The 11,576-nt window shown below is 46.4% G+C and overlaps 1 protein-coding gene across 1 annotated transcript; it reads right to left on the bottom strand.

Moving 5' to 3' along the window:
* LOC8059442 (chlorophyllase-2, chloroplastic) lies at positions 8,993 to 10,735 on the bottom strand. The gene is made up of 2 exons (XM_002467172.2): positions 10,114 to 10,735; positions 8,993 to 10,030 (listed from the first exon to the last, which is right to left on the bottom strand). The coding sequence occupies exons 1-2, from the start codon at positions 10,462 to 10,464 to the stop codon at positions 9,254 to 9,256; spliced, it is 1,128 nt and encodes a 375-aa protein (XP_002467217.1). The 5' UTR covers positions 10,465 to 10,735; the 3' UTR covers positions 8,993 to 9,253.

Below are 11,576 nucleotides of genomic sequence, written 5' to 3' on the forward strand. Positions count from 1 at the left end.
AGGGAAGGAGCGTGTGATTTATTATTTAAGTAGAAGATTGATTGATGCTGAGACCAGGTATTCGGCCATTGAGAAATTATGTTTATGCCTATATTTCTCATGTATTAAGTTGAGGCACTATTTATTATCGGCTGAATGCACTATTATATACAAAGATGATGTGGTCCGATATATGCTATCTATGCCGATTATGAGTGGCAGAATCGGTAAGTGGATTTTGGCACTGTCGGAATTCGATCTGCGGTACGAGTCGGCTAAGGCGGTTAAAGGGCAGATTATGGCCGATTTTGTGACTCAACATCACGGTACGGTGGAGACTTTGGAAATTGTACCTTGGACGCTCTTCTTTGATGGATCCACTTGTGACCGAGGGGCAGGAATCGGCATAGTGTTAATTTTTCCTCAGGGAAGGAAGTATGAGTTCTCTTTGCCGATTGTTGCCACGTCAACAAATAATCAAGCCGAGTATCAAGCTTTAATCAAGGGGTTGGAGTTGTTAAAAGAAGTTCATGCTGACGCTGTTGAAATCTTTGGGGATTCTATGCTGGTTATAAATCAATTGGCTGGAAGTTATGAATGCCGAAATGAAGTCCTGATAACTTATTACGAAAAGAGCATGCAACTGTTAAGGGAATTCAAAGATTTCTGATTAGAGCATGTTACTCGGTTACATAATGAGGAGGCGAATCGATTGGCTCAGCATGCCTCGGGGTATCAACCCATATTGAACACGTTATCGGCAATCGGTGCCGATGATTGTAGAGAAGAAATCATTGATTATTTAAAGGATCCATCTAAGAGGGTTGAGAGACGTGTTCGGTTTCAGGCTACCAAGTATGTGCTCCTCGAGGATGAATTATATTATCGAACAATCGATGGAGTTCTTCTTAAGTGCTTGGGTGATGATGAAGCTAAAAGTTTGATGGGAGAGATCCATGAAGGAGTGTGTGGAGCACATCAGTCGGCTTTTAAGATGAAGTGGATGATCAGGAGAAATGGGTATTATTGGCCAACTATACTTGAGGATTGTTTTAAGTATTTCAAAGGGTGTCAAGGATGTCAGAAATTTGGTAATATTCAAAGGGCACCCGCATCAGCCATGAACCCCATTATTAAACCTTGGTCGTTCCGGGGATGAGCTATTGATTTGATCGGCCAGATTTACCCACCGTCAAGCAAAGGGCATAAGTTTATCTTGGTTGCCACTGATTATTTCACCAAGTGGGTTGAAGCTATTCCTTTTAAAAAAGTTACATCGGCCAATATGATTGATTTTGTGAAAGAGCATATTATTTACCGATTTGGTATTCCTCAAACGATTACTACCGATCAGGGTACTATGTTTACATCAGGAGAGTTTGATGAATTCGCAATCGGTATGGGGATTAAAGTGTTGAATTCTTCTCCTTATTATGCTCATGCCAATGGGCAGGCCGAAGCATCTAACAAAGGAATTATTAAGCTCATCAAACGGAAGATTGAAGAAAATCCTAGGAGATGGCATACATTGTTGAATGAAGCTTTGTGGTCATATCGGATGGCTTGTCATGGATCGACCAAAGTTTCGCCTTATCAGTTGGTGTATGGGCACGATGCTGTATTGCTATGGGAGGTTAAAACTGGATCTAGGCGACTATCTTTTCAAGATCAGCTGAATGCCGATGACTTTGCTACTTTGATGAAAGACGAGTTGGATGATTTAGCAGAGCATCGACTGAGGGCTTTGGTAAGTATAGAAGAAAATAAGAAGAGAGTTGCCAGATGGTATGATAAGAAGGTAAAGGCTAAGGAGTTTGCCGATGGAGACTTAGTATAGAAACTAATCTTACCGATCGGGACTAAAAGTTCAAAATTTAGGAAGTGGTCTCCCAATTGGGAGGGTCCCTATCGGATAAATCGATCTGCTCCTAGTAATGCTTATATTTTAGAAACTCTCGAAGGAGTTGAATTTCCCAGGGCGTTGAATGGCAAATATTTAAAGAGATATTATCCTAGTATATGGGTTGATGCATGAAAGTTTCAGTGCCGATAACATTCTTATCGGCTGGATCAAAGTGTATCTGGGGCCGGACTCAATGTTTTAAAAGGGTTCCGATAACAGTCCTATCGGCTAGACCAAAATAATCAAGAGTTTTTAAAAAGAAAAAAAACAAGACATGCCGCCGATGAAGAGTTCACATATTTAGCAGAGCCTGGATTGCCGATATGGTGCGCAGACAAATTTGATCGGCTTCTTCTATCTCCTTCATGTCTTCATTGGTAGAGCCCTCCACTGGCCTCAGCTTCTTCATTTGCAGTGCCTTGCGAGCTTGAATGTTCCGCTCTTGTTCGAGAGTCTTGATCATCTCCGGCAGCTGGCTTTCTTCCTGTTGGGCTTGAGACAGAGCTTCTTCTACTTGTTTAAGTTCCACTAGCAGAGCTTCCCTCTGTGCCGATAGGTCAGAGATCTTCTGTTTCAACGTATCTTCGGAGGATTTCAGAATGCCGATGCTCTTGTGCTTTTCATCGGCAAGATGCTTCACTTTCATCACCTCTTCAGAGAGCTGGGGATATGTGGCTCTATCGGCAAGGCGCTGAGCGGCCTTTTGGTACTGCAGCTGGCGACTCTCTAAGTGTGCAGCCTAAAAAAGGATCTCCTCGGCATCGGCAGGGATTTGACCTCTAAGAGCCTTAAACAGAGCCTTAGCCGGATCAGAGTCATCGACCAATTGCGTTGTATCTTGATGAAGCAGAGCTGACAGATCCTCTAACTTTGCTCTGATCTCTGCCGATGAGGTCCCAATCGCTTGGGAAGAACTTGTTTCTTCGCCTTCGTCATCAGAAATTTCAATAGCGAAGGAGAACAAACTGTCAGGAGAATCTTGTTCCTAAGAGAGGACAGGAGATGAGTTATTTGATGATGAAATATTGGTAAAATACAGAATGATAGTCAAATGACTTACTTGCTTCAGAGCGATTTCTCGCCTCTGGCTAGTTGAGGCTGATGGCACTATGGGTTGATCGGCTGGAGTTGCCGATGGAACAATGTCAGCTGAAAATTAACAATGGTAATTATAAAGTGGAAAAGTGTATTCATCGGCAATAAATAGAGAGTATGTTACCATGAGGGGGTGTAGTACTTGTCTGAATCGAAGAGACTACCGATGTTATGATCAAGCTTGCTGGATCGGCGGTCTGCTTGTGTACATCAGCCGATGTTTCTTCTGGCTGGAATTCTTCTAGTTGGGGTTCTTCTTGTGGCTGAGGAGGAGACGGTGCTTGTTGTGTCTGAGCTTCTGGAGAAGAGGGGGATGATTCCACCGGGATTGGTGACCTTGGAGGAGGGGGATACGTTGTTGTTCTTTGGCGCTTCGCTTGTGATCTGGTACTCTTGGAACCTTTTCTCTTTGGTTGGCTGGACTGGGGGGCATCGGCAGTCGTACTTCTAGTCTTTGCCGATTTGCCAGTGTGCTGATACAACAATGAAAGTTTTGTGAGTACAAGTGTAACAGGGTATTGATGAGGTTCTAATTAAAATGATAAAGTTACCGATGAAGTTCCCATGCTAGCCGATGTGTCCTGAAAAATTGTGTAAGTATAAGAATGGAATCGGTATAAGTTGAAGAATTTGATAATTTACCTTGAAGGCTTGTGCCAAAGCAGTAGCAGCTACCGACGGGGATGTTTTCGTCCGCTTGGTGGTGATTTTCTTGAGACGCACACCCCGGTGCATTAAAGTGGCCAAGGTTGGAGCGTTGTTGTCGATCAAGGAGATCGGGCCCGATGGAAGGAGTTTGATCGGCTTGCCACTTCTGCTGACTGATGGTGGTGTATCATCGACCTGAATAAAACAAAGGAAGTGAGTTACCGATAGAAAATGGGAATGAAGGGATTGAAACATCGGTTAAAATACTTACAGTATTATCGGGGACCTTGTATTTGGGATCAATCATGCCACGATATGTGAGTGCCGATCTACAGAACAGGTGCTCTTTCCACTCTTCCCACCATTGTTTGTATGCCTGAGTAATGAAAAGAGCTGGGATCCAAGCCGATAGATCGACATCTGTATCGGCGTTTGGCGGAAGTTGAGCTATCCTGATCCATTCAAGATTGCTGGTGATGATCTCCCTCGGCTTTATCACATCGGCATAGCAAAGTGCAATCCGCAGTTGGCCAAAAGCTAGTTGGCGAGCTAGTGCCGATGGGTTATAAAACTCATAGGTCAGATTGGAAGCTTTCCCACTACCAAAGAAGTTCACTGGTATGGCCCTTGGGGTGATAATTGCCATCATCACGTCACGATCCTTGTTGAGAGCATCGTTGAAGGGGTGGAAAGTTGGGGGAAATCTGGTATCTGGATCTTCATAGGGCATCCACGCCCGCTGTTCTCTGGTCAGACCTTCATACAGAGTCTGAAAGAATCGGCTAACCTGGTCTTCATTACCACCAGTACCTGGTAAGACTATGGCAGCTTCGCCAAAGTTCAAGGGAGAACGAGTTACCGATTCTTCTTCATCCAATTCATAATCCTCGGCTATGTCCCTGGGGAAGCGCTGTGCAAAGAGGTTGAATTCAAGGCGCTTGTGCATGTGGAGATTAAGCCACATGTTGATAAACCACCAAGGACCCCCTAAGTTGCCGATGGGTTGACCGAGCAGAAGTTTCCTGGCTACCTGGTGGAGGAGGTGATAAACCGAGCCGAGCAGGTATCGGCCAAGAGGAAATCGGCCGCCATTGGCTAATCTTTCTGCTGCCGATAAGTAAACAGAAGTTGGTCCTGCCGATCGGCCACAAAATACAAACTTATCCAGCCATATATTCAGGAAAGTGGTCTGTTCCTTTGCATTAACAGGTCCTGTTCTTCGGTACTTCTGAATGTACCCAGACCAACCGCTGATAGCGTGAGTTTCCACCTTAGCACTAGGTTTGGTGTCAAATAGATGACTATTATCGGCAGTGGATATATCTAAGCCAGTGAGCATGAGCACATCGGCAAGTGTGGGAGAAGCAGGGCCATGACCAAACACAAAGGCGTTGAGCGTGTCTGACCAAAAGTACGAGGCAATAATTAGCAGTGACTCATTCTTCTCCATATCGGCAAGGGACAACCTAATGCACTGGTCTAATTTTCGCTCGCCCCATTGAACCTCATTTGAGTGGCTGACTCTCAAGAACCAATCCTTCCATCCCTTGGTAGGATGGGGCCAGGAATGGAAGGCATCTTTCCATAGATCTAGGGAGAAGTTTTCGGCTCTAAAGGGAACTCTGTTTGTCTCTGCGTTTATCAGATCGGTGGGATCTAGGTTTCCTAGCGGGCCAAGACACTGGAGGTGAGGTTGATCGGTAGGGATAACGATCTTAGCGGCCAAATCCTAGAAGTTTTTGAGGATAAAAAGAAGAACAAAAAGAAAAAGGAGTATTCAGTAAAATGAATTGCGGATGAACAGGAGTACAGTAAAAGTGCAGGAGAAAGGGTAGTGAACTGACCTCAGGCACGATGAAGTTAATGGCCATTTTCTCGCAAGGAAGAGGATCGAAGACTTGGGGGATTGGTGAAGAAGGCCTTCGTGGAAGTTCTTGGAATCCTCAGGTGGTGCCGCCGCCGTAAAAGTGGATTTTGGGCTGTAGAATGACAAGATGGAGAAGGAGTACCGGAGAAGGAAGTATTTATAGGACAAAACGGGCAGGGGCAAATCTGACTTATCTCTTTGCTGCATCCGTGAAATCCGAGGGTATTCAGGTGGATATTGTAACTGTTCGCACGGTAATCAAGGGATTGCGCAGGTGATTTGACAGCAAGCGGTCATGATTTTGGAGATATTTCACTGTACAAGATCTCCTGGTCGGTCCATCGGCAGTTCTCTCTAACGGTAACATTGCCGATGGGCGTATAAAGTGGAGAGATTCAGTTTGGGACATTGAGGAATTCGAGGAATGTGCAAAAGAATCGGGCCAAGGTTGTTCGGATTTAACGGCCGATTGCCAAATTGGAAGAATTAATTGCGGAAAGGCATCATTACTGCAGAGAATTTCAGAGCATTAATGGTTTTATACTCCGAAATTGGGGTGCATGTGTTGACACCGTTTTTGGACACGTATCTTTTGATACGTACTGGAGTTAATAAAGAATAGATCGGCAGATGAAACAACGGTAACTAGTCTACAGGGAAGTTGCCGATGAAGGTGGTTGCCGATGAGGAAGCAGTTGAATGAGACTAAGTCCAGAGGTGGTGACGTGTTCGTGCCGATGATCAGTATTTGTGTTTGCCGATGGCCACAACAGGAGACCTGCCGATGACTCTGAAGGAAAGCGTGGAGATTGCCGATTGATATGTGGCGGTGCCCCGGTCGGTTACAAGGGGGTAGTTTTATGTTTTCCTTAGTTATTAGAATTTGTTTTGTGTACGGGTTCCGTTTAGTTTGAAATTCGAGTCCTAGTCGTGTCTGGTTGTAGCTCTTTAGACAGGGTATAAAAATAGACCCTAGGGTAATGTAATGAGAATCTATCAATCAATCAAACACAAGTTTTTACTCATATTCCAGCATCTACTTTTTTGACGACTTCGTCATATTTTCTCTTTATTATTACGAGTTCTTAGGAATTCGTCGACTTAAGCTCGGCGCGTTCTCAAGTTCCGCGTGATCACCTCTTGGCCGTGACATCCGGGCGTATCGCTGTTGTCAGGACCAAAGTGGTCAAGTTACCACCTTTGTCGATAGTAAGGTCAAATCGGCTGGCACGCCTTAATGTTTGAATCGGGTATTAGCCCTTTGTGTTTGCCGATTAGTTTTGCATCAACAGTTCCCCACCTCGCTCGTCATGAGTTGGCCAGCAAGAGCGGTAGTGCTGGGTGCACGCCTACAATGGTTGCCTCTTAGGAAGTTGAAGCATCGTTAGGGGACAACCATTCACCGACAAAATTGGTCTAGTGGACGTCTGTGGACTCGCCTCCGTTATCGCCTGTGCAGGGGCAGCCACATGTCACGCCACCTTGAGTAGCATAGCGTCGTGGATGCCGAGGTGAGCCCAAAAAGCTCCAACACCATCCCTCCAGGTGTAGTCATGGCCACCCCTCCCTAGCTAGCTAAAGGCAAAAGTTATGTTGCCAAGAGGCTAAAGGAATTTAGTGACAAGATCCTTCGTAAGGTGCCATCACTGGTTCTCCCTTAGCTTGCTATGGAAACACAATCAAAGTTGCCAACCCATAGTAGGAGGATCGCTGGGCCTTCGACGCATCCTGGCTTCTAAGCAAAGAGAGGTGTTGATGATGCATAGGGGGCTACTCGATACACAGATGACCACAACGACCAAGAACACCTACAACAATATCTTTGTCGACTAACTCAACCCCTCGCATGCTGAGGTAATGCAATAACTCTTCTCTAACTCACAATGAGAGCAGGTGAGGCACCGCGTGAGCAAGCGTGTCTGACCATCGATGCTATCTAGGTAGCATGATTAGCGAGTAATAGCCCATGATCTCCTTCTCCTAAGGAGGGCAGAGCCGATTGTATAACACTATCCCTCCTAATGGTCCATTTCTATGATGTGTCATTGTAACTTTCATTATTTCTTGATCTTAATGAAAAGATAAGCAAACATTTTTAGTATTTGAGAAGAAAAAAAAACAAGTAATATCGGGTACCATAAACCGGGATACCCCAAACTAACACAAAAGGCTCAAGACTGCTTTTTAAGATAAAGGTCAAAAAGCCCAAGTCACTTAAAAGGCACCCCAGATTGGGCCAGAACCGCTTTCTTTTGGCCCACGAAAAGCCTCGAGCGACCGGGGCACTCTCCGACTTGCCCGAGGCTGAGGCTCAAGCCTCGGACGATTTCTCCGCCTCGCCCGAGCTCTGGCTCAGATCCCCTTTTCCCCGGCTTCCTACGCATGGTAATCGTACCGCAGATGGGACGCATGGCATGCCCTTGCCCATGCCGCGAAGGCAGGGAATGGAATGGCGCTCGTTGTGCTGCCTGCTCCCCGTCGCTTCGACATTGACTCCTGTCACTATGCGTATGAATTAGGTCAGGAAGAGCAAGCAATGTCAAATCACGAGCACTGTCGCCACATGGCCCACCAATATTTCTATACACAGGTTAAGGGAGGAGGCCTCGGGACCTAGCCTCGACATGGAACAGGGCTTGGCACGACGGGAACAGGGCTCGACATGGTAAGAACAGGGCCAGGTGTCATGTCTATATCGTCAAGGATGGCTCGACACAATCAGTAGAAGCCACCATGCCATGTCCATGATCACAACAACTCCACGAATGGAGCACCTCACCGTCACAGCGCCATACCACGCTCCATATCCTCGGATGGATTCACGGTACCATAAGCGCTAACACATGTAAACTCTGCCTTCCCTTGAGGCTATAAAAGGGGGCAGGGTCCCATTCAAAAGGGGGCTTTTAGCAACACAACTAAACACACCAATACTTGATTACACTACCAGTCGAGACCTGGGACACGTTCCCTCTCTCCCGCAACCTGTTTGTAACCCCTACTACAGACACTTCTGGTACAGGATAATACAAGTTACGCTCTCACACTGGACGTAGGGCTTCGTTGACCCGAACCAGTATAAATCCCCTGTGTATTTCTTCTCGCATCACCATCATCTGAGTTCATGGGCACGCAGACTTATATCACTTGTTGGTGCTTGGACCACGGGTCTAGACATCGATAAGTAACAAAAGACATAAATTTAGATACGAATACCCTTACCTTCAAATAAAACAAAAAACAATGAAAAATATGGTTGAGCCATCTCAGAAAAAAATTCTCGCTAAGATCGGTCTCAATAGGAGTTTCAAGTGAGCTGGTAAAATTTTGGGTGTTATATTATATGGGTTGTAGTATGAGGGTGTCACATTGAGTATTCGTATAATAATAATAAAATAAATTATAAAAGTCCTAATAATCCATGAGAGATAAATTTATTAAGTTTAATCCGTCATTAACACATATTTACTGTAACACTACATTATAAAATCATAGACTAATTAGGCTTAAAAGATTCGTCTCGTAAAATAGTTATACAATCTATATAATTAGCTATTTTTTAGTTTATATTTAATACTTCATACATATGTCTAACATTCGATAAGATATAAAGTTTACTTGGACCTGAACAAGGCTAATTTCATGTGTAATGCACCTACTCTGAACAGGTTTCTAAAAGCTAGGCCTAGGCTACAATCATCTGATTTAGCACGAAGCCCTGGCATCCGTTCATCCATTATCTAGTCACGTCTAGTTTTGTTTTACCCCTCCGTCATCAGGCTCCGCCCCTCCACCTTGGTTCCTGCCTGAGTGGGCTGCCTGGCTGGTGCCTGCAGATCCTCTATCGCTTTCTCATCCCGAAACTCCACCACGGACAGCGCGACGGGGGCCTGGTCCGGCCGCGTCCTGATGCCGTCCATCGCCGCGGCGTCCCCGGCCACCCACTTGTTGAGGAACGCGACGGTGGCGCCGGCCACGAACCGTCGCATGGGCGCCCTGGCCCCGCCGCTCCTGCAGACGGTGCGCGTGAGCATCCCCCTGGCGCCCGGCGTGTCGTCGTCCATCATGTCCGTGTGCCCGTAGTCCCTGGCCACCAGGTGGCACGCCGGCGCCGCGCGGTCCAGCTCGTCGAAGAAGGCCGCGTGGCTGACGCCCCGGGGCGCGCACGGCGGGAGCAGCGGGCCCCGGGGCAGCTCGCCGAGCCCCGTGCCGATGACCATGGCGGGGACCCCCACGTGCAGCGAGGTGGTCCTGCCCGTGAGCACCGGCGGCGGCGTCTGCTTGCCCACGCCCATGCCGTCCACGGGGTCCACGGCGACGAGGGCGACGAGAGGAAGCGCGAGCTTGGCCTTGGCGCGCCCGAGCGCCAGCGCGAACGCCACCTTCCCGCCGCGGCTGTGGCCGGAGACGGACACCTTGGTTAGGTCCGCGCGGACGCCGGGTGGCAGAGTGGACGGGAGCCCGGTGGCGAGCCAGTCGATGACGGCCGCCGCTGCGTTGATCTCCTCGGTGGTGTCCGGCCCGGATATGGTGTACAGCTGCGTTCGCGATCGACGACGACGAGCAGCAGGTAAGCTAAACTAAACTAAACTCTGCTGGCGACCTGAGCTACTATTATTACCTGAGGTCCGACGACGATGAAGCCATGGGAGGCGACGTGCTGGAACAGCTGGGAGTAGAAGGAGTTGACGGCGAGGTAGCCGTGCAGGAACAGGAGGACCGGGTACTCCCCGGCCTCGCGCGGCGCGGCGACGAGCAGCGGCTTCGGCGGGAGGCTGGCCGCGCCGGACGGGTGCGGCGGCCGCACGGCGCACCTCGACGGCGCCCTGCTGGCCTCGTCGAGGCGGGTGAGGCTGACGCCGTGGCCCCCCTGATCGAACACGCCTCCGGCGTTCTCGGACCCCATGCCCATGCACCGGTGGAGCAGCAGGCTGTAGGCCAGGAACACTAGCACCGTGGACGCGAGGTTCATGAAAAAATGTGTTGCCGATCACTGATGAGTGCAGTAAGACCGACTAGAAAGCCGGCAGTAAAAATTGGTGAGGACTGGGAATCGTGGCTGATTGGCGACCGACCATGCATGCGGCCGGGGAGCTCCTTATCTGTACTATAGGACAGTTCCTTGCTGGATTGATGCTCCGATTAGGACACGCCCACATTGCTGTCTTGGACAAGTCTCGTTTTCACATGGCAGCAGACAAATATCAAAGCAAAAAATTGATATCATCTCTCTCAACTCAACGATCGCAAAAGTGATTCGTCTCCCTCGATAAAATAAAAAAAATCGGGTTTCTGCATCTCCGTTCCTAGTTTCAGATTTTAGGAGATCATATAAGATTCAAATAATTATAAACAAGGAACGAAAAGAACGTATAACATGATTTAAAAAGAATAAAAGCAAGTTTCATATTTTCTAAGTTAAAGCAAGTTTTCTTTGATTTTGCTAATATTAAATTGGATTTTGGTATTTGTAAAAATGTATATTTTTTCTAAAAAAGTGTTTTTTTTTGCAAAATTGGATAAGTTCTAATCGATCCACTGTGCCATAGTGAATGTACAATTTATCTTCCTCGTGAATAAATTTCTAAATACTTTTTCACAAGCATACACCTAAATAAATCTATAATTGAGTCATACATGATCCAAGAGTATATTTTTTTCTATAGTTCAAGCATATAATAATTAGCCCACCACAAAAATTTCACCATAATTGGATCATAGAAACCGCGACTATGAATTAATTATAGAAAAATATAGATCTAAAGCTATAAAAAATAATTTGTACTAAATCATACTATATTATATATTTATTGTGTAGATCTACTCTTGTGAACTTTCTATTTTATGATTTTTCTGTGTTTTACAATAAATTTTAAAAAAATCAGCTAAAATAAATAAATAAAAAAGATAAAATCGCCTTTGAAAACCGCTTATAACTGGTTAGGGAGGTAAAATGATTGGTTTTAAAAGTTTATAGAGATGCTTTATCCGACTTTAAAGTTCAGAATAAAAAGTAGACGTTTGTAAAAGTTGAAAGAAATAATGTGCACTTTTTCTTGGACCTTACAAAACGGTCCGTTGGTG

This window comes from Sorghum bicolor, chromosome 1 (assembly GCF_000003195.3).
Source record: "Sorghum bicolor cultivar BTx623 chromosome 1, Sorghum_bicolor_NCBIv3, whole genome shotgun sequence".
NCBI lineage: Eukaryota > Viridiplantae > Streptophyta > Magnoliopsida > Poales > Poaceae > Sorghum > Sorghum bicolor.